The sequence below is a fragment of the Podarcis erhardii genome (genome assembly GCF_964252035.2).
Source record: "Podarcis erhardii genome assembly, chromosome: 12".
Taxonomy (NCBI): Eukaryota; Metazoa; Chordata; class Lepidosauria; order Squamata; family Lacertidae; genus Podarcis; species Podarcis erhardii.
In genome coordinates this window covers 13,272,016-13,295,361 of record NC_138513.1, presented here as the reverse complement: position 1 = coordinate 13,295,361, position 23,346 = coordinate 13,272,016, and the positions used below count along the sequence as shown (strand labels likewise).

At 42.3% G+C, this 23,346-nt stretch overlaps 2 protein-coding genes across 4 annotated transcripts in view; both read right to left on the bottom strand.

Annotated features, from left to right (window-relative positions):
• Positions 1–3,621, bottom strand: part of PFKP (phosphofructokinase, platelet) — a 67,571-nt gene extending 63,950 nt beyond the window's left edge. For all 3 annotated transcript variants that reach the window (XM_081834247.1, XM_081834245.1, XM_081834246.1), the window contains exon 1: positions 3,497–3,621. In XM_081834247.1, the coding sequence (XP_081690373.1) occupies positions 3,497–3,506 (10 nt within the window). In that variant the 5' untranslated portion in view covers positions 3,507–3,621. The remainder of the gene's footprint in view (positions 1–3,496) is intronic.
• A 15,222-nt stretch (positions 3,622–18,843) lies between these two features.
• LOC309326176 (uncharacterized protein) lies at positions 18,844–22,879 on the bottom strand. Its single transcript, XM_081834675.1, has 4 exons — positions 22,814–22,879; positions 22,182–22,322; positions 20,643–20,723; positions 18,844–19,073 (listed from the first exon to the last, which is right to left on the bottom strand). Exons 1-4 carry the CDS (start codon positions 22,856–22,858, stop codon positions 18,942–18,944), a joined length of 399 nt encoding a protein of 132 aa, XP_081690801.1. The 5' UTR covers positions 22,859–22,879; the 3' UTR covers positions 18,844–18,941.
• Positions 22,880–23,346: the final 467 nt, after the last annotated feature.

Below are 23,346 nucleotides of genomic sequence, written 5' to 3'. Positions count from 1 at the left end.
TCTCGCAGTCAGGGAACTGGCAGAAGGCCCTCAGTGCTGGACCTCAGCAACTGGCATTCAGAAGCATTACTGCCTCCCACTGTGGACTAACAAAGGTTTTGTGGCATAGGCTTCCCTCATGGACTTTGGTTCTGTTCCTTATGCCAGACTTGAATGTGATTTTTATTGCAAACATCTTTTGTATGCCCTTTCTGAGAGCTTCTTGGGTCTGTAAAATGGAAAACAAGTATTCCAAATAAATAAATAAATAAATAAATAGGTTGAAAAGGGTTAGGGGGAAAATGGCAAAGGTAGGCATGATCACTTGTAAAGTTCGGTTTAAATGCCCCCATAAGCAACCTCTCTTGTATCCGTAGTCAGCAACAGCAGAGCAAGTTAACAAGATGTATCCTAGCTGGTCAGCAGGTGTCACCTGCAAAAGGCCCAAGGAAGCACAGCAACAACCCAAAGCTTTGAAAATGAAAACCAACCTGGTTTGCTGGGTCTCTTTGGGGAGGAAGTTCCATTACCAAAAATGCCCTGCTTTCTTGTTATCATTAGTCTTGCCTCCAAGAAAGGTAACACAGAGTGCAGTTTCCCACAGTACAGGACATTCTGGACCAATACACTTACAGTGTCAAAGGTTACAACCAGTTCTTTGAATTCTGCTTGGAAACAAATTGGGAACCATTGCACAGCTCTTATTAGCAAGTCATTCCCACTAAAACAGAGGCTAATGCATTTGGAAGTATCTGAAGTTTCAGAGCAGTCTTCAGTGACAATTCCCTACACATTACAGTAGTCCAGCCCGGAGATTGCCAGGAAGTGCATCATATAGTTAGGCCACCCTTTTCTTGGATTGGTTACAGCTGGCAAACCAACTTCAGATTCATGGATATAACTGCTACCTGAGTTTTCAAAACAAATGAGGGGCCCACCATGTCCCCCAAAATTGTGGACCTCAACCTTCAGAAGGAATCCTATATCACCCAGATCCACCAGCTCCAGGGTCAACTGTACCTCACACCATCCACAAATCTGTCTTACATAGGTTAAAGGAACAGTAAAAGCGGCTTGCTGAAACCATTACAACCCTAAGTTTATTGCCAGCCTGAACTGTCTGACTGTGGCAGAGGCTCTAATAGCAGCTTTTATATGGTTGGTGCATAATAGGATTTTCATTAGCTAATCTAGTTAAATCCTACCTGGATCATGCACACAAAAAAGTGTGAAATGCAGCTATCTGTGCAACCCACTCACATGCAGTAACCAAGTTTGGGAAAGATTTTGTTCCCTATAATGCATTTATGTTGTTACTCTTTTATGATGTTTTGTTTAACAATCTCAATTCATCTTCTTAATGTCTTTTGTATTGATGATCTGTAAGGAGAGTATGCCTATCACATTAAAGAAAAGCATTTATGTTGCTTTTTGTTTACACCAAAGTTTTCTCTGCAGAAGTGATAAGGATTTAATTATATTAATTAAATCAAATTATCGGTGCAAGCAGATAAACACACTCATAGCCCTGTCCTATGCATGTTTATTTAGATAAGCCACAATGTATTTAACAGGAAATACTTCCAAATATGTGGCTATGAGACACACATAAACCAAGTTATTTCAATGAGTTTAGGACAGGCAGAGGAAACTGAGCTGAAGCTTTCTGTGGGTATGTGCCACTGAACTCTATGGGGCTTACTTCAGAGTAAAGATGTTGAGGCTTGGGCTTATATGTTTTACTTGAGCCTGCAAACCTTCTCTCCACTCCCTGTCTTGCGTGATAGCCCAATTAAGTATTAGAGATTTGTCCAAACTAACTAGATTGGAGTCTATGATCTGTATCATCCCTTTACCAGGTAACAGTCCCTGTATTGATAAATCATTGTTCCTGCTTGGACCATATTTTATCTTTTGGATAAATTTGAGGGTGCCTTTCTTCCAAAAAAATTCTGCATGTGAGTTGCTAGAGTTGTGATTCTTCAGATTTCAGCCCCCTGCCAAAAAGTCTCAAAATAAGTTAATAGGGGTAGGATGGACATTGACTCCAGGGAGCATGAAGGGAAATGCATGCAATGTCCTTCACCCCTTCCCTTCCCTTCCATGCCTCTCCCCTATCATGATAGCAAATGTACTTGTATATTTTTGAGCTGCAGTTATACTATAGTATAATCAGATCTACCATCAAATTAAATCTTCTTTCTCTAAAGTAAATGATTATGGTCACTTTGCTATTATATCCTTTCTTTGGAAGTTAGCAAAGGAAAAACCTCATGAATTAAGACAGCAATCCTAACCTTACTTACCTGAGAGCAAGCCTCAATGAATTCAGGAGAATTTGCATGGTTATGATTGGGCTGACAGCAGAGAAAAGTCTGCAGTCCAAGCCATACGCAGTCCAAGTCCCAATATATGACAACTGGCATTTTTAGGATTGCCATATTTCAAAAAGTAAAAACCAGGACACCCCGAAAGTTGCTGAGTAGAAGTGGAAGCACGATTTTAAATCCCTTACAGCAGGGCCAAAATTAAGCATCTCCTTTTCAGGTGTACGTAGATAGGAAAGAGAGCTGTTATACTAAACAGCTGAGAAAAGCATTGTCTTACAGTTACTAAACCGGCAACAGGTCTGCTAACCTACATACAGTTAACTAGTGTTATAAACTGCCTTTAATATTGTATTTTAAATTACTGTAGTGTGCCATGGGGCCTTATGGTAAAAGGCAGGTAATAAACTGAAATTATTCATCATTGTTATTATTTTGATTCTGGGTGTAGTTTTGACAATCTGCTCTCAAATATCACTTTGATCTGTTTTAGAAATCTCCAGGAGGGCCCCAGAAATATCTTATTGGACTATTATTAGCAGCCAGTAACTGAACTTAAACTAAACCTGTTTTGGTTTTGGTCTTGTTCGTTCCCGCTGGGTTTGCCTTAATATCCTGCTATTTTTCTCCAAGTTGCTCAAAGTGGCATTCGTGGTTCCCCCTCTCCTCAATTAATCCCCGCAACAACCCTGTAAGGTAGGTTAGGCGGACGGGCAGCAAACTGGCCCAAAGTCACCCCAGTGAGTTTCATGGCCGACTGGGGATTTGAACCCGGGTTTCCCAGGTCCTGGTCTGACCCTCTCACCACTATGTAACACTGCCTTTATATGTTGGAGTCGAGTTGTATACAAAACCCTTTTTATTTTTATTTTTTGCACACACATATACAAGTTCATACTTCGTATAATACCTAACTGTTCCACGACTGCCTTCATTTCCCCCCTCACGAAATTTCTGTTCTGCCACTTGCATCCATACCTTTCCTTTACCTGGGTTTCTGGTTTCCTTTCTAATGCCGAGCAATTGCTGCTCCCCAAACGCGGGCGCCTTATCTATGGCTTTGAAACCACCAGCGCCCCGATTTCTTCCTCTGTGCTCCAATGCCACCCACCTTCCTTCTTCTAATGCTGCGCTCCATCACTCATTCCCTTCCATTTACATCATTTAAAAACCTTTCCTTATGGACTTACTTTCCGACATCTTGCTGCTGCTGCTGTATATACCTTTCCTTGCTCGAAAACCCTACAAGACCTATGAGCTCTGCTGGGATTTAACCTCCAGACCAACTGCCATCAACTGCCATCAACTGCCATCTCCCTGCTCTCTCTCCCCCTCCCTCCATTTCATCCTTGTCAGATCACTGGGTGAACCTTGGGCCAATCACTGTCTTCCAGCCTGACCTACCTACCCCACAGGGTTGTTGTGAGCATATACCAGGCCTTCAAAACAATAAAAAATACACTGTTTCCAATGTTCAGCTCATGTGGAGCTTAGCTCATGTGCAGCCCTCATTGGGAGAGGTGTGTGTGTGTGTGTGGTAGTGATAGAATTATTATTTGCATTTGGTTTTTTAAAGAAAATCAGCGTTTTTCTGTCTACCTAGGGAATCTGCTGACCTGGCAAAAGCCACTTGTCTTGCAGTGGCTGGGTGGTTGGTGGGTAAGGTTGCCAAGTCTGCAATGAGGGGAGTTTTTAAAGCATTTTTAATTTACTCCGTTGGATTCATTTGCATTTATATTATATTATATGTGTGTCTTGGTCATGGTGTGAATGAGCACTGAGCACATTGACAGCCAATGGGGTGTAGTGGTTCGGGTGCTGGATGGAGACACAGGTTCAAATCCTTGTTCAGCCCTGAAGCTGACTGGGTGACCTCCAGCTAGTCATTTGGTCTTCCAGCCGGACCTACCTCCTAGGGTTGTTGTGAGAATAAAATGGGGAGAGCTGTGCGTGCCACCTTGAGCTCCTTGGGGGTAAAGATGTAATAAATAACAGGATAGCAGGCCTATCCTCACACCAAATTTTTAAAAACCTACAAAACCTGAGCATTCATTGATCAAAATTTGGAGACTGTGGTTAGGATTGTTCCGTGTCTCACTTATGAAACCATAACTCGTTAAGGGAAAGGAAATATATATACAGCATAAACTTCGCTGTCTTGTTTGAAATTCATTTGGTTCACAGACTGCAATACGTTCCATGGAGCCCTTTTGCAAATATGGTTGCCAGATGGGGAAGGAGGGCACTTCTCTTGAACTGCAGCTTGATGGCCAGTTGTCAGCAGCCGATTCTGCATGGAAAGAAACATTATCCACCTGCCTCTCAAGATGATGTTAGTGTTGCAGCCATAGTTACAGGAGGCAGGTTGAGAAGTTGGCAACCCTATTTTGTCATTTGTGCAGAAGGTCGAAAAGGCCTTTTAAAGAGAGGAATCAGCCTTCCATAGCTTCAGTGGGCTATTGCCTTCCATGGGACAGGATCTGAAGGGGCTTCATCCAGCATGCATGATAGGAGTATGGTCTGCATAGCCGTTTTCCCAGAGAGTAAAAAAGATGGTGGAGGGAGGGAGGAAAACACCATTATGGTTCTTTTGTCACGCTAGCAGAGAGGAGCAAACTGAACTAGTTCAGTGTGTTTGCAACAAAATGCTAACTACAGTGGTACCTCAAGTTACATACACTTCAAGTTACATACGCTTCAGGTTACAGACTCCGCTAACCCAGAAATAGTGCTTCAGCTTAAGAACTTTGCTTCAGGATAAGAACAGAAATCGGGCTCCAGCGGCGCAGCAGCAGCAGGAGGCCCCATTAGCTAAAGTGGTGCTTCAGGTTAAGAACAGTTTCAGGTTAAGAATGGACCTCTGGAACGAATTAAGTACTTAACCTGAGGTACCACTGTATAGTTTACTGTGACGTAGCTACAAAGCCTTTGCTGCTTACTTGGGCTCCTTGAATCATTCTTTAAGCATAAAAAAAAAACAGTGGGTGAAATTAATTAAAGATGAAAATAAACACTCCCTTGGGAGAATGAAGTGAGGGATTAAGCCCCAGGTTAATAAAGGAGCAGCATGATAGTATAAATGAAGTCATACTTGTATACTTACATGACAGCTTTAAGGTGCAAGGTCCAAAAGCCTGTTTTGGATATGTTCAAAAGCGCAGTGCTAAAAAGCTGCATAGGCTATATTAGCATTCACCTGGGGAATAATTACAAATGGTCCAAAGGACAGCGGGAGGCCTTTGCCTCCTGCCCTCCTTAAATGGTACATACAGTACAGGCAATCACATACATAACTATGAAATATCTGCAACCATTCTGTTTGGTATTGCCTTACACTACAGATGGTGAGGCGTTGTAGCTAAGAATTGTCACTTTTGGTTTATATATTTTCTTTAAAAACAATATAAACAGTGAAGCAAATAACCACCCCAGTTTGCTACAAAATAACCAGAGGAAAAGCTTTGGTTTTCTGCAAGTCAGAGACCCAAATTCACATAACAATGCTTTCTTTTTATAGGGCGCATGATGCAGGGTGTGTGTGTGGAATTGGCCCACTGAGTGGGTGTGAAAGGCAATGTTGGCACTTACATAAGAGCACTCAGCCTGAGACAGCAGAAATTCTTGCCTTTTTGGGAGGGAAACATTGTATAACGTGTTTACTGGACTGAAATAATGTGTTGCATATATATAAATATGCCAAACTCTAGAGATGGGTGGGCCCCAATGTGTGGCCCAATATTTCCTCTGAAACCTCAAGAGAGGGAAAAGCTTCAGTGATCTTCTTTCTATTGGCTAACTCCTAGTTTAGATATTTCCCCCCTGAGGTTTAATATAAATCTACCTTTTATTAAAACCCATTGCTCCTTAGCTTCTGCCTAGCTGATTTTCCCCTGAGATTGTTTTGGATTATGTGAAGATATACAGGGTCTGCACAACTTGTACAAACCACCAAACAGACTTCAATCCACCTGCCACAATTCCCCCCTTTTTTGCTTTCCCTTCCTGGGACAGGAAAATACTGTAGAGGGGAATTTTCTAGCCCATGGAAGGCCACAAGGTAGCAAGTTCCAACGTAATAATTTATATACCCAAAGACATTTTATTTCAGTAGTTATTGCACTTGCCAGCCACCTTTCTGCCAAGGCACCCAAGGAGGTACACCAGTTTAAAATACCAAAACAAAAGATATAAGATGTAAAGTCGGCCGTTGTGTTCTAGGAGGGAACAGTCAAACCTGAGCAGGCCCTGATGTTGCCTGTCCTTCCTTTTCACAGGGGACATGGTGTTCCTACAGATATCATTTATCTCAAATGTGCAAAAATTACAGTGGGACCTAAAAAATTGATCCATTGCTGAAGAGAAGCAGGCTGCTTCCTTTTGACCATTTGCACTCTTTGTGAAAGATTTTCACACCAGGGCAGGCAAGAAAGGAAACACCAAGCTGAGACTTGAACAGGGTTTATTTGCTAAACAAGAAGCATAAAAGCTTCAAAGAAGAGATCTATCTCACAGCCCTCTGGGTTTCTGGGAAAGCTCTTCCAGAACAGCAGCATGTCTTCCTATTCCTTTAGTGCAGCTGACAGTAGGAACTTCAATTAAGCAAGGATACTACTGGGCTTTATATTGTTCTTAAATATCCTCTGACGATAGCACCAAGCTTTCCCACTCTCCCTGCTGGGCACTGCAGAGGCCTGGCCAGTGGCCAAAGGGGGTCATCGTGCATCAGTGACACCTGGGCAGCTCTCCGGTGCCTTATCTTGGCGGTCTCTGAGGGAGTCACCATTATGAGTGTACGTTCTCACACTGTGGTCTTAGCAGAACGCCACATCCCTTCCTCAGAAGACCACACATTTCTACACAACTTACGTAGGATGCAAGAATCTATTATTAGCTCTTTCTTAGTTTGGGGGTTAGCTGCATAAGAGAGAGAGATGAAATCATCACCTTTCCCCCAGAACCAGGACTCAAGGCAGCTCACAAAAATTAAACCCATTGAAATGCCAACTCTCTCCTTGTGATCCCAGCATGTCTTCCACTTATTTTCCATACAGCCCCCAGGCTGAAAAAGATTTCCCATCCTTTTCTTGTGGTTTCTCCTTTCCTCTCTTCTCTTCTAACTATTTATAATAATATCCTGTTAGGTTTACAGGTTGCTGTTGAGGCCTGAGCATCAAGGTTATTTGCCAGTGGTGATCAGGGCAACAAATGGAAATTTCATCTCTGCACAGCAGTCTATTGTATTCACACAGCCCTCTCAGTCCTCCACGCAAAGAGTCCAAGGACTCAATTTCACCAGGCAAAGGGCTCTCTAAACGGTCTGGCAAGTTTATTATAGGGACACACTGAGACTGAGAAACACGTCTTCTGAAGATCAATGACTGAGAAACCATTTGCAGTGGAAGGGATGATCTTAGAATCATAAAAAAGTGGCACCAGCCGAGGTTTCCATGTTCAATTATATATAATCATAAGGAAAAGCACTTAGGCCAATATTGCCCTGAGTCTGGCTCTGAGACGTAGTTGTGGCTTCTGTGTTTTTTAATAGCTACATATAACAACATCCTCTAAGACTCACTGTTGCTGCAGCCCGAGTGTTATCAGTTTGCTGTATCTCATCAAGGTCAGAAACAAAAGAGTCTGGGAGGGAGTGGACAAACAACTCTCTGTTCTATCATTTTCACAAGAGTCATTCAAAACAAACATTTTGAGGTAAAACTAACCCAAAATTTAGAGTCCAAAACCTGTAATCAACACTTGGTCTGTGTTTACCATTGTCATTCTGCATCTTCAACTCAGTGGAAGACACTGAACTGTAGGAGCCCCTCAGAGCACAATGTGGCCCCAACACATTTCACATATCCACCAATTTGCTGCTGCAGCAGGACTAAGCTTTCTGGTTGAATTATAGAATATAATAATGGAATATGGATGATAGAAGAGGAGGTTCTGCATATCAAAGTATGCATCCCTTTAATGTTTATTGGATTATGAATGCATATCTATTTCACCTGACTAACGGTCTGGACAATATTTACAGTACAGTGGTACCTCGGGTTACATATGCTTCAGGTTACATACGCTTCAAGTTACAGACTCTGCTAACCTAGAAATAGTACTTCGGGTTAAGAACTTTGCTTTAGGATGAGAACAGAAATCATGCTCCGGTGGCACGGCGGCAGCAGGAGGCCCCATTAGCTAAAGTGGTGCTTCAGGTTAAGAACAGTTTCAGGTTAAGAACGGACCTCCGGAACGAATTAAGTACTTAACCTGAGGTACCACTGTAGATCTTGTCTCACACTGGTTTGGATTTCCATGTTCACAATGTTTACTTCTGAGTAATGTCAAGTACTTAATTTGATCCAGTATTCAAAAATGCTTAGTCTAAATTTCATTTGCACTTCCATTTCCTACTAGATATGTCCATAACTTTTGCAGGCATTGTATGGAACCCAGTGATAATTTTCTGTTTAACTATAAGGTTTGCTCGAGAATCTGCCTTGAGTATTTCTTTTTAGAAAACAAAAGGTGGAATATAGATCTCCTCAAGAAAATAATAATTAAGGTAATGCGTCTTAAAACAGGTGTAGCTGTTCTTCTCTGTTTAGTGTTAGAGCTTTCATAGTGCTTATTGAGCACTAGTGAAAAATCAAGGCATTAAACCATTAACTTGTAGAATTAGCGAAAGTATCTGACAATCGAAGGTGCTATCAGCAGAGATTCCTATTAAGCTGGCTCTTAAAAGCCAACCTTCATTGTTCCAGAATGACTTTTCCAGATCCTTTTAGTGGTAAAAACACTCAGTGAAGAAAAAGATCAAGTAATAGCCTGCTAACCGTGAAGGAAAACAACCAAGATGCTTATGCCTTTCATCACCTTTTAAAAATAAACAAGCAACCCTTTAGTTTACTTTACTGGAGATCTTCCAAAGCAAAGGATTTGGAGCTTTTTAGAATGAAGATGCTGCTCCCAGGGTTTAGGAAGGAATTATTACAATGGTTCCAACTGGCAACGAAAACCTGGATGAATAGTAGTCTCTTGTATTGATCCTATGTAAGGCAAATGGAAAAGTTCATTTTATAATAAATTATGTTGTCTTGCACTGACCAGAAACAACAGCAAATGAAAAGGTTACTTTTATTATGTCACCTGTCAGGGGAAAATCTATTATATCCAATTACAATCACAATTGCAATTCAATTGTGCATACAGATGTCACTACAGAGGCCAAGAACCTATCAGCTAACTAGTGTGTGTGGGGGGAGTCATCTATCCACATCATTCCCAAGGAAATATTTCTTTGGCTGCTGTTACTTATACAGAGGATTGTGAATATGCCATTATTTTCATGAGCACAAAAGGTGGCGTGACCATGTCCACTTTCATTTTTTAAAAAAGAGCAATCTTCTAGTCCTTATGAATGCAAGGACTTTTGGAAAAAAATTGGACAATGCCAAGGTTGCATTGCAGGTAAAGGACAGCTGCATATTCCTGCATTGTTGAATGCCATGCATGAGGTCATGAGATGAAGAGCTATTTAGAAATACATTTATTACCATTATTATTATTATTATTATTATTATTAACAACAAAAACAACAATAATAGCCAGAATGCTGAGCAAGAAATGCAAGGCTACTCTACACGACTGAGTTGTTAAGCAATTGTGTATTATGTACACTTGTTCTCCACAATGTATTGTTATTTCCCTAGGCACGACAAACAGCAAGGTGCACTGAATTTGAAATCCAGCTGACATGATGCTCTGCAGGTGTTGCAGACCACAATTCACATCAGCACTAGCCATTGGCAACACTGCTTGGAACTGATGGGAGTCATCACCTTACAACATCTGGAGAGCGCAATATTTTATCGCTAGCCTAATCCCCCTTTCAATGCAAGTCCTGCCAAGCTCTTCCCTGGTTTCTGAGATTTTATCTGGCACCAGCAAACCAATATGTTTACAAGCTTATCTCCATAACACAAGGGCTTGAATCTCGTTATTTCTCTAAATGAAAGCTGACATTCTCGGTATCCAGATTCTGAGTTTAAGTGGAACAATCATGGATGTATGAAATACATAAATAGCCAAAACTGGATAGCATTAGGCTCTCCATAAGACTTTTGTTGATCTGTAATAAAATGTGAACAATGTGAAATGCCCCATTTCAGACTTGTTAAAATGTGAAGTCTGAAATTCCTAGCTTTCAATATATTTGCCAGAATGCTCCATTCTGATCACACCTATCATTTATTAATGGTCAGTTCTCCAGAAGAGAAACAGTGGTCATGATTCATCAGATCAATACACTGTCTTGCTACTTTGTTTACTGCTTTTTAAAGCATCCTTGGCAAGGCTTCTGAAGACCTCTTCAGATATTCCCCCGCCCCATCATATAGTGAGTCATTCATGGCAGTTCAAGGAAGGATCTGCGATGACTCAGCTTCAGGAGAGAGACATCTTGTCGACTGAGGCATCTAGAGAGCACAGACAAGTGCATAAAGAGCTTTGCTTGCGGCTGGGCATCCTGCCTGTGAAATCTACATTATGTGCTGTGCTGCGTCTCACAGTGCACTTTTCAGAGTATATTTTCATCACTGAAAACCCATAGGGGGTACCAATATGTTTTATCACATTGTGGAATGTTGGAAATGCAGTGAACATTGAGTGTCTGCATGTCTCAATTCCTGGATGCTTGGACAGTGAGCAAAGCAAAGACATCTGACCGAGGTCAGCAGGAGACTGCCTTAATGTTTACTGCGCAGAATCTAAGCCTGTGGAAAAGGATGTGACACAAGACTCTACCCAGGGCTCAGACTCAACTGAGGAACCACCTCACTAAATGTCCCCCACCCTCATTCTTCCAAAAGATCTTCCTGACATGCATATGGGAAGCCCAGCAATCTTTGAGTTCACAGCTCAAAGTCTCTTTAAATTCCTGCTGGCTTGCATCTAAGGGACACTCAGCAGGTCTCCATTTTAATTCAGCTATTTGATCTCAGACTGCTTTTGTTTGTGGAAGCATCATCTGTCTTGCGGAAATGCACTCACTGAGATCTCTCCCTCCCTGGTCCTGCAGACTCCTGCTCTCTGGAATCTAGCATCCTGACACCTGACATCTGATAAGGCTAACCAGTGCCAAATGACCCTTGCTCCCTGCAGAGTCTCATCTCATCTGAGGCAGGACATAATCTACCATTCTTGCTTAACTCAGCCTTCCCCAAACTGGTGCCCCCCCATATGCTTTGGACTATAACTCCCATCATGACTCACTATTGGCCATGCTGGATGGGGCTTATGAGAACTGTAGTTTCAAAACATTTAGGCAGCTTAAGGCTGAGAAAGGCTCTCTTAGATGATGAAGAACACAATAGGAAACATCGAAGAAATCTGAAATCTACCAGTAAATTTCAAGACCAACCTCAAAAACCACCCAGTTTTATCCCTGATTATCCTTTTTGGTCTTTTTAATGGGGGCATTTTTTTGGTCCTTATTACCCACCTACCCTACTATTTTTTCCTCTTCACACCTACTTTTACAATGTAGTGCAAATTATAAATGCTGCCTGAAATCCCTTTCACTAAGCCACACCATCACGCCAGCATTGGTCGTTTTAATATTCCACATCACTTACTAATAAAACTTCAAAAATTGTCCCCTTTGGGGGATGTGTTCATTCAAGTGCATCTTAAGATCTTGTGCTATTTTAAGCTTGCCTTCTGTGCTGCTGAACAAGCCAGGCCACTTAATGTGCTGTGTTACTTTTTTTTTTTTTTTTTGTTCCAAACAGCAGCCTTCATGAATGGGGTGAGTTTTTAAATTTTTAAAAAGCATGCCAAAAACACGATTGCCTCTGTGACACAGACAAGGCAAAGATTTCAAATCACTTGCATGTCTAGAAATGAAGAGTGAAGCAGACAGAAATATATGGCTCAGCAGATTTCTGAAATGTTTAGTAAAGGGACCCCTGACCATTAGGTCCAGTCGTGACCGACTCTGGGGTTGCAGTGCTCATCTCACTTTATTGGCTGAGGGAGCCGGTGTACAGCTTCCAGGTCATGTGGCCAGCATGACTAAGCCGCTTCTGGTGAGCCAGAGCAGCACACAGAAACGCCGTTTACCTTCCTGCTGGAGCGGTACCTATTTATCTACTTGCATTTTGACGTGCTTTCGAACTGCTAGGTCGGAAGCAGCAGGGACTGAGCAACGGGAGCTCACCCCATCGCGGCGATTTGAACTGCCGACCTTCGGCAAGTCCTAGGCTCTGTGGTTTAAACATTTATTACCTCTTTAATAAGGGATAGCATTCCTCATAGTATTCCAGCTTCACCGAATCTTACACCACAGACATCAGGTCCAGTATATTTAGCCAGAAAAAGCAAACACCTTTTTGGTTCTATATTCACAATCAGTCAGGCATACTCGACTCCCTACTTCACCTGTTAGCATGGATTGATCACCACCCCAATTATATGACCGCAAAAGTTTTGTTATAGTGTGCTGAGGACAACTAACCTGTTCTCCATTAAGTGACCACGAACTTTCCTTTTAAAGGGTAAATCAAGAAGATAGCTCCTCACAAACCTTGCTGTGTATTAGTTATAGGTATGAGCTTTCGTGTGCATGCACACTTCTTCAGATACCAATGAACACGAAAGCATGCACACGAAAGCTCATACCTATAACTAACTCAGTTGGTCTTTAAGGTGCTACTGGAAGGAATTTTTTTATTTTGTTTTGACCATGGCAGACCTTCTGATCGGCAAGTCCTAGGCTCTGTGGTTTAACCCACAGCGCCACCCGCGTTTTGACCATGGCAGACCAACACGGCTACCTATCTGTAACTTGCTGTGTATGATTAGGAGCACAGGAATTCTCCCAGGACCTATTTTTCCCCATGAGCCAGTTGCATCCTGGGAAATCAGCCAGAAGCACTCGTTCTTTCCAGCTGCTCTGTGCCAAAACACCTTTCCGGTTTAGAGAGGGTGGAATGTAATTTTCCTTTCCTGACAAAAGTGCCATTGCTTTCCTTCCTTATAACAACTTCAGGTAGATGAAGCTGCCTGTTCTCTTATGTCATTTAAATGTCCCTCTTTCACAACGATGGATCTTGACTTTGTTTTATTTTTCAGGCCCTTTTGCCTAAAGGAATATAATAGAATCAGAAATAAGAAAGAATAAGGTGGTTATTAGTCTCAACAAGAAATCAAAACACTAAAATACCTTATGACTGCAAATGATCATTATAATGATGCCCTGTTCTTCAAAATATTAGTGTAGTTTTTTTGTTAAATTTGAATATTATCTCACTTGTAACAGAAACTGTCCCCTTCTGTCAGGATTTTAGAAAAGACAGTTATTTAGGATACGTGATACGTACTGCATGTAAATTTGTCTGCATGTAAGTGATTAATTAGGGACGCGGGTGGCGCTGTGGGTTAAACCACAGAGCCTAGGACTTGCCGATCAGAAGGTCAGCGGTTCGAATCCCCACGATGGGGTGAGCTCTTGTTGTTCGGTCCCTGTTCCTGCCAACCTAGCAGTTCGAAAGCACAAAGTGCAAGTAGATAAATAGATACCGCTCTGGCGGGAAGGTAAACAGCGTTTCTGTGCGCTGCTCTGGTTCGCCAGAAGTGGCTTAGTCATGCTGGCCACATGACCCGGAAGCTGTACGCCGGCTCCCTCGGCCAATAAAGCGAGATGAGCGCTGCAACCGCAGAGTCGGTCACGACTGGACCTAATGGTCAGGGGTCCCTTTACCCTTTACTTAAGTGATTAATTGGTTAAAGGCCAACAAGTAAATTGTTTAAAGAAATCTACTATCCCTATTCCTATTCCTATTCCTATTCCTATTCCTATTCCTATTCCTATTCCTATTCCTATTCCTATCCCTATCCCTATTCCTATTCCATTCAGATAAGGGTGTCAGAATGTCAACAACTTAGAAAGCAGGAAGCCCTGCCTCTTCCGGTTTTCTTTGTGAGACTCCTGAGCAGGAAGATGTGGTTATACTTGAGCTCAAACTACTTTATCTTCTTTTTTTTGAATCATGTAGTTCTCCCAGAAGACTCCTAAGTATATAACATCAATACTTTTCAAGGCTGTTTCTGCTGCCCCAGCAGCACTTTCTCCTTCATTGAACATTGCCCTTAAACATGTCAGAAATATGCCTTCTCATAATTTATAACTGACACCATAAATTGTCAGACACTTTGGTGGAGGAATCTGCCCTTCTCTGCTCCTATCTCCCAATTAATCTCCATCTCCAGGGCCCACCCCATGGCATTGCTAGGGGCTTCCTCACATCTTAGGGTTGAACCTTCAAGTCTCAGGGTCTGAGATGTGCCTGATCTGGCAACCCAAATTATAGTGCTGGTGTCCCAAGTGTGGCACCTATAGGCTCCACAGTGCCCTCACACACACGACTGGAACTTGACAAAGCCCCCTGTTCTCACTTGTCTTTCTTTTTAATTTTGTTGTTGTTGTTTTGTTGGAGGGCTTGCCTATTTAATAATAATAATAATAATAATAATAATAATAATAATAATAATAATAATAATTTATTTATACCCTGCCCATTTGACTGGGCTTCCCCAGCCACTCTGGGTGGCTTCCAACAAAATATTAAAATACAGTAATCTTTCCCTTGTATTTTACTTGTTGTTTGAGGGTGATGTAGGAGTTCTTCCTATTGGGGTTTTGTTTGGGGTGGGTGGGGGAGAGGAATCTGAGCATTGCCTGCTTCCCTTCTGTGAAATGGGTATTTTGTGGTACCCCTTACAGTTCCTTAAGATTTCAAAATGCCCACCCTTGCCCAAGAAGGTTGAGGACCCTAGATGGTGCTTAAGGTAAAGGTAAAGGGGACCCCTGACCATTAGGTCCAGTCATGGCTGACTCTGGGGTTGCGGCCCTCATCTCGCTTTATTGGCCAAGGGAGCCGGCATACAGCTTCCGGGTCATGTGGCCAGCAGGACTAAGCCACTTCTGGCAAACCAGAGCTGCGCACGGAAACACCGTTTACCTTCCTGCCAGAGCGGTACCTATTTATCTACTTGCACTTTGACATGCTTTCAGACTGCTAGGTTGGCAGGAGATGGTGCTTAAACTAAACAAAATACTACAGAAAGAATGCTCCCTTGCTTCAAGGCTTACAATCTAAGAATAGTCATGACACAATTGGAAAAGAGCAGGAAGAACAGAGAGGGGAATCAGATAGTGTGGGAGGAGATAATGCGTAATTTATAAAAGCAAATGCCTTTGTAAAAATGGACAAGCAGTGTTACAAATTGATGGAAATTTACTTTGGGTGAGATATATGCAGTACACACACGCAAAGAAGAGAAATGTCAGAGGGGGTAAAGCAAGAGAAAGTTAATTCGTCAAAAGAAGTACAGTATTTTTGAAGAGTAAAGCAACATAAATAGAGGAAGGAAAAGAATTCCAGTGTTAGGAAGAAGTGGGGAAATACCACTGAGGTCACAAAACTGCCAAAAACATAATGTAAGAAACGGTTAGCAGTTCATGTGAATGTTGTCACAGCTTAGTGGGTCTCCAGTTGTTTTTGGACTCCAGTTCCCATCATCCCTGACCATTGATCCTGCTAGCTAGGGATGGTGGGAGATTTAGTCCAAAAACAGCTGGAGACCCAAGTTTGGGAAACCCTGAACCTCACACCACTTGGAGCTTAGAGTGGTGCGTAATAGTATTGGATCTTATTTTTTAGCTGTTTTTTATGTGGAATTGTTTTTAAATTTTGCATATGGAGTTGTTTTTAACTGTTTAATATATGAGCCCACTTTTAATAGTTTTTATACTTTTCTTGGTTTAGAGTTGTTTATAGAGTTCAAAATGCTGTGTTTGCGGGGGGGGGGGGGACTGGGGAAGAGTACAGTGGTACCTCGGGTTAAGAACTTAATTCGTTCTGGAGGTCCATTCTTAACCTGAGGTACCACTTTAGCTAATGGGGCCTCCCGTTGCTGCCACCACACAATTTCTGTTCTCATCCTGAAGCACAGTTCTTAACCCGAGGTACTATTTCTGGGTTAGCGGAGTCTGTAACCTGAAGCGTCTGTAACCCGAGGTACCACTATATAAGAAAGAACAGAGCAGCCTGTGACTTCTTCCCATCCTGGTATTTTATCTCTCATTTTCTCTTTCAGCAGGGAAGTCATTCTCAATAGACAGCTCCAGACTGCTCTCATGTGGCGAGTTTCATATATAGCCTGGCTCTGAAACAGTGACATTGGTTTCTTTTCCAGATTTCCCTCCTGCTTGAAACCACATGGTGGCGCAGGAAAGATGAGTTTATTGTAATCTGCAGTCCAGTAGATGTTGTATTTCTGATTTATTTGGTCAAAACTTCCTTCTCATGACCCCCTTCCGTATTTTCACACACATTAGCCAAGTTTGGAATGTTATTTTATTGGCCTTGCTAGAAAAATCAATAGACATGCGTTACAACGAGTCATATTGTACAAAATTATGCTTTCCGATTTTTTTAAAGTACTTAGAACAGGGTTAGGGAAACTGTATGACCCTCTAGATAGAAGGTGCTGAATTAAACTCCTACTTTCCCTGGCATGCTAGCTGGGCTCATGGGAGTTGGAGCACAACAATTTCTGCAGAGTCAAACTCAGTAAAAGTTTTGGGAGCCAACAAATCTTTGCATAGTGTTAAGGACAGTGTTCCAAACAAAGTTACGAGTTGCCTTACACTGACTCTATCCTATTGCCCACTTAACCTAATATTGTCCTTTACCAATATGCCTTAAGTGCTATTAATTAATTTCCCAAAATAAAATTGGGTGTACCCTAATTTCTAAGCGGTGAGAGATCTCAAGAGTCCAAGCTCATATGTTGGGTTGGGTTTTCTTGGAATGGAGGTCACTGGAGGTAGATGGGGTTTTCCTGTGATATATGGCTTGTTTGCACTTATCTATGGGCTGAGCATAAGGTGGAAGATTCACAGCATTGACACTACAGCAGATATCTCCCAATAGGTGTCTAAGGAGTGGACTCCCCAATGTCATGGCACTAGATTGTTACAGAGAGAGAATTAGGTCTCTCTGTTTCTAAGCCAATTCCATGACAAGACTACCAGCCTGTTGTTCCCTTTCATACACTCGCACCCATGATGACCACGGCCAGGGGAAGGAGAAAACACATACCCCCTTCTGTTTATCTCCCAGCTATTTCGTTTCTACATAACAAAGCAGATATTTAGCAGACCTAGCTAGGACCATTGACTCAACAAAGAAACTGCTTTGAACATTTTAGCAATAAACCAATAACAACAACAGTGAGAGAGCTTTGCAATGTACAACTTATTTCCATCATTTTATGCTCCCCCCCTCCCGAATTACAATTTGGCTGTTTCAAATGACATTTCATTGGGCTTACTTAACTTGCTTTGTTTTCATATTGTTGCTGATACTAAGTTACTCCTGCATGTGGTGAGTGGGGACCATGGTACAACAGCTTATTTCCCTTCAATAAAGATCAGGCTTACTAGCCACTTTGCTTCTCAATATACAGTGGTACCTTGGGTTAAGAACTTAATTCGTTCTGGAGGTCCATTCTTAACCTGAAACTGTTCTTAACCTGAGGTACCACTTTAGCTAATGGGGCCTCCCTCCTGAAGTAAAGTTCTTAACCTGAGGTACTATTTCTGAGTTAGCGGAGTTTGTAACCTGAAGTGTCTGTAACCTGAAGCATCTGTAACCTGAGGTACCACTGTACTCTGGTTGGCCTCTGTTATTTTTCTTCTACCAATATGGAACCCACTTAAGGATTCTATAAAGCAGGGGTCGGCAAGGTTTACCTCAACTGGGCCGGTTCACTCCAGCGGAGATCCCTCTGTCAGCTGGATTTTGTGCGCCCCCACGATTTCCGATATCTGTGGGCAGCTCGATTCGGAGGTGGCTTGTGGGCTGGTTAAATGACTCTCATGGGCCACTTGTGGCCAATGGCCTTAGGTTGCCGACCCCTGCTATAAGGGCTCTGGAATACGCCATAAGGGAAAGGGAGCAGTTTTTTCTTAAAACATTAGGATACATTTTTCTTCCATTTGGATATCTGGTTGTGCATGTGTGCATTGTTTTAACTTGAGGTGATTTTACATCACTTTGTGCACTTTGAATAGAAAAAGTAGTTTTTATATTTTTTACGTAAACTTAACAATTATGATGAAAGAAAAAAAGTATTTTGCCAATAAATTCAGCAGCAGCAACAACAAGTTGCTTGCAAATAAATTTGCTAATGATGCTGCTGGGAAAAGCAGTTTGCAAACAAATTCAATTAATAGTAACATGCACACAAGTAAGAAATAGTCAAGGAACTGGCCAGTATATCTTCTGGCCAATCAGAGTTTGTGTAGAAACTAGCGTACTGTAGAAAGGTAAACTGCACATTGGTTGTCCTGCCCACTTTCCCAACCACCACTGCCATGTGGCCCTCGGAAAATTGCCCAGAAGTGAATGTGGCCCTTGAGATGAAAACATTTTCCCAGCCCTGAAATGGAGCAAATGAGTGACACCTGATGTTCTATTCAAAATACATTTATTATAATTAGTTTTGGAAACAAATATTATTGTACAGGTATATTTAATGCTACAAGGCTGTGTGGCAGCATCGGCCAACTCATGGAAGCAGAAGATTCTTCACCTCAGTTCTACGCTGTCGATGCCGTGAAGCAGAAATGTCAAGCTCAAGTTGTTGGAAAACCACCATGACATCTTCACGAGCCACTTGCCAAGTGCAGTGACTGCTCCCCTGTTTCAAGCGAGGCAAACACACACAAAAAGAGGAATCCTCGTTAATGTGTTTCTATATTTATTACCCACTTTACAGCCCTTTATATACCGTGCTGCTCTCTGGCAGGTAGTTTGTTTACTCCCATATAGTCACGGGTCCGTTTTAGTCATCTGGTGGAATATGTTGTTGCAGGTATTACCATATTTTTCTGTGTATAACACGCCCCCATGTATAAGACACCCCCTATTTTGGGGGGAGAAAATGCACCAGGCACTATCCATGTATAAGATGATCCCTTATTTCAAACTTCAAAAATTCAGGAAAAAATATAGTCTTATACACGAAAATACACGGTATTTATTTATTTAAAACATTGATATCCTACTTTCCCAAGACCACTACCAGTCTAAAAACAAGGAAGAACGGTAAAGGATTTCTTTGGTTCATTTGCTATTTATTTTTGGTACTTATAGCCCAATGGTCCATGGGGTCACGAAGAGTCGGACACGGCTAAACAACAACATACCCCAATGAGCTCAATACATAGTTCTCCTCCCAACTGAATCCCCAATTGAGGTAGGCTAGGTTGAGAGCAGGGGCGTAGCATGGGGGGGGGGCTGCCAAATGCATTTTGGGGGGGTGTAATGCTCACACCGCTGTCCACAAACCAGCCCTGCATGGCTTTGTGAGGCTTGTAGTTTGTTTAAAACCACTTTAAATATTGAATTTAAATTGTTATAGCACACCCTTATGGCGAAGGGTGGGTAATAAAATCATATTATAATAACAACAATCTTGTTCTATTTAAAGGACCTCATATGCAGATATAGGGACAGGCACACTTTATCCCTGCCCCCCCCCCCATACGAAAACAATGAGCTGTCATCTGGGAAACCCTGGTGATGAGGCAGGATAGTGGGAAGTGGCAGCAAAACATCAATGAAAGCTTCCCAGTCTGTGGTCCATGAGTTTCATTCTGGTGGTCCGTGACATGTCTGTGCATTTGTGGTTGAAGATTGTGGAGACACCACATCCGTTGCATTAAATATTGATATTGAGTCTTTAATTGTATTTTTATTGCTACTTTTATTTCTTCTTTCGAATTTTACAGTATTACAATTTGACCTCTATGGAATTCAAATTGTGAAGTGATAAAACACTGTTTATTAGAAATAAAATAAGCAATAAAAATGCAATTTAAAATCACATCGCATCTAGAGTAGCGCATTGCAAGTTCTACAACAAGCAGAAAAAAATCACTCAGTGGTTTGTGGAGACCCTCAGCAATTTTCTAGAGGTCCGTGGGAAACAAAGTTTGGGAACCACTGACCTTGAAAAACCATTTATGGCAGAGATGGGGAACCTGTGGCCCTCCAGATGTGGTTGAATGCCAGCTCCCATCAGCCCCTGCCAGCTTGGCCAACGGTCAGCAATGAAGGCAGCTAGAGTCTACAACATCTGGAAGACCTGTAAGCGCCCCATTCTTGATTTGCACAATTGGCCCACGTGATCAGCTGGAAACTCAGAAGGAGTTAGAAGTATTCCTAGAATTAAAAGCGTCGTTGACGAGACGCTCAGTCTACTTACATCGTTCAAAAATAGCTGCAGCTTTTTGAAACAATCTTCTATTGGGCTGTCCGTCAGAGGAAGACTGGTTTTGGATTGCAGCTGTTAATTAAGTGGGAAGAGAATTTGAACACAGACCCTTATTGGCATAGCTGGCAAGAACAAGTTGTTTCCCACCTCTGAAGAAAAAAGAAAGAGAGGTGGTGTTTGGAGATTGGCTGTTGGAGTCTCAGTTTCTATTCAGCTCTCTGCTATAGAGTAAACTGAAGACAAATGACTTCCCTGTAGCACAGGGGTCAGCAAACTTTTTCAGCAGGGGGCCGGTCCACTGTCCCTCAGACCTTGTGGGGGGCTGGACTATATTTTGAAAATAAATAAATAAATGCAAGAGCACCATGAGCCCCGGTGGCTGCTTGTCAGCTTCGCCTTTGAGCCAGTGCCAATGACTGGGCTCAACCTCTTCAGCCCCGGTGCCCCAGTTGGGCTAGGCAAGCTGGGAAGCACTTCCAGAGACCTTCCACTCAGGAAAAGAGGTCTAAATGCAATGGACTCACAACTTTGAACTCAGCACCAAAGTCAGCAGAGCACAGCAGAGTATGAATTACACGAAAGACGGCTCTGAAGCTTAACTTCTTTATTCTTTTACAGCTACTGCAAACTAGAAATAAACTACAAACTAAAGACTAACAGAGGCTACCGGACTGCATGAGTGTTACAGTTCGTTATGCAGTCAAATTATCTCTACACAGATAACACTCAGACTCCTAAAGAGTCAGGCTGAAGCGGAAGAAGCGATGAGCAGATTCCGCCCCCTCCTTTCTGAAAACATCATGAGATTCTTGCAATGGGAGGGGTGAAATGTCCACACTGCTTACCTGTGTCTTGCGAGTGACAGGGGCTGGTGGCAGCGGCACAATGAGTGGCACGAGAAAGGGCTCTGGAGAGGGGCTGCTTAAAATGGCAGCCACTCGAGCGCTGCTGCTGCTGCTAGCACCAACAAAGCCCAGGCCCCATCCTCCTCTAGGCAGGGCCAGGAGAAGCCAGGAGGAGGGAGGAGGGAGAGGGAGGGAGAGGGAAAGAACGCATGCGCTGGCAATCCATGCGGCAATTCCCGGACCATCCGTGGGCCAGATCCATAAGGCAATTGGGCTTGATCCAGCCCACAGGCCTTAGTTTGCCGACCCATGCTGTAGCAGTTAAAGTGTGGAATATGCACATTCTGGGCTTGTCAACACTGGAGCAAAATGTGGATTTGCATCTGTCTGTCTCCCCATAAATTTAGCAGCTACTCAGTATTGTCTCAGACCTTTTCTCCTTTAAATATGTCCCCCCCCCCCATACTTAGAAAACCCCAAAGGGCAGGGCCTGGGGAATCACTTTCAAAAAGGAGAAAAGTCTGGGACAACATGGGGGAATATGCCATGTGGACACACCTACATTAACAGAGAGACAGAATCCAAATTTCATTCTGTCTTGCCCTCTGTTTCTTCTGCACACCAAGTTTCATTCTGCTTCATGTAGCTGTAATAACTCCTTAGGAAAATAATTCTTAGTACTTACACAAGGTTTTAGCTGATCATCTACATAATAGATATACTCCAGAACGCCTCTCACATTGGAGAAGGGGATGTCCTTCCTTTCAAAGAGTGTAGCTGTTTCATTGAGGATTTGAAGAACAATTGCTGCTTTATCAGAGACACCCTGCAAAATAAATTTTAAAAGAACGAGTTAGAGGAGGGGGTAGCCCAAATGATGCATTTCAGATGTTGAATTGCAGCTCACAGCAGCTGCCACCAGCATCACCAAGGATCCTGGGAGCTTTAGCGCATAATATTTGGGGAGTATCGTGCTGGCTACTACCCCGAATTTAGAGAACTGTACTTAAAAAAAATTGGGGTGTTTTCTGTTCCTACAAAATCCACTGAGATGGACTACTACTTTGTGAAACTTGTTTAAAAGTATGAGGGTGGGGAATATATTTTATTTTTATTGTTTTGAGTTACTTGTACACCACTTAGAGATTCTTGTAATGAAGCAGTATATAAATTGCTGAAATAAACAAATACCCATTGAAAATGCATTATTACTTATTTCTATCTCACTTTTCAGCCAGTAGGCTGATATCATGGCTTACATCGAAAACATTTAACAACAGAAGGGTTATAATGCATAACTGAAGCTTAACATCTTACCATTTTCACAATCTGTGCTGGTTCACACAAACTGCTTTTGTTCATAAATGTGCATTCCTGAGATGAGCGTCCTCCATTCTTAGATCAGGAAAAGAAGGTTGACAAAATGAAAAGGAACACCATTTAAACACATAACAATGGTTCATAAAAACAGAACAAAAACAAATCAGGTCAAGGGAGCCGGTAAATCATTGAAAGTGTAAGGCTTCTTTGTAATATTATAGTATTGTGAAGGGATAGTGTTGTGCTTCCAGCTCTGAAATTTTACAGCTCTTTCTGACCCTGTAGAAAAAGAGGATTGGGGGGGAAAGGGTCAAAACAATTTCTTTTGTTAACTAGATAGCTTGGCACATTCCATTTTGTTGGGGGAAATGGGTCTTTGCTTATCCAGAAAGTAGGCCAAGTGCAGGTGATTTGTTGTCACTGGAGCTAAAAGCTAAAGAACCTTCTGGAAGGTGAACGGAAGGGGGCTTCCCTTCCTCCTCTGACTAGAGGTGATGTGAAAGAGAAGAAAGCAAACAAACATCTTTGGT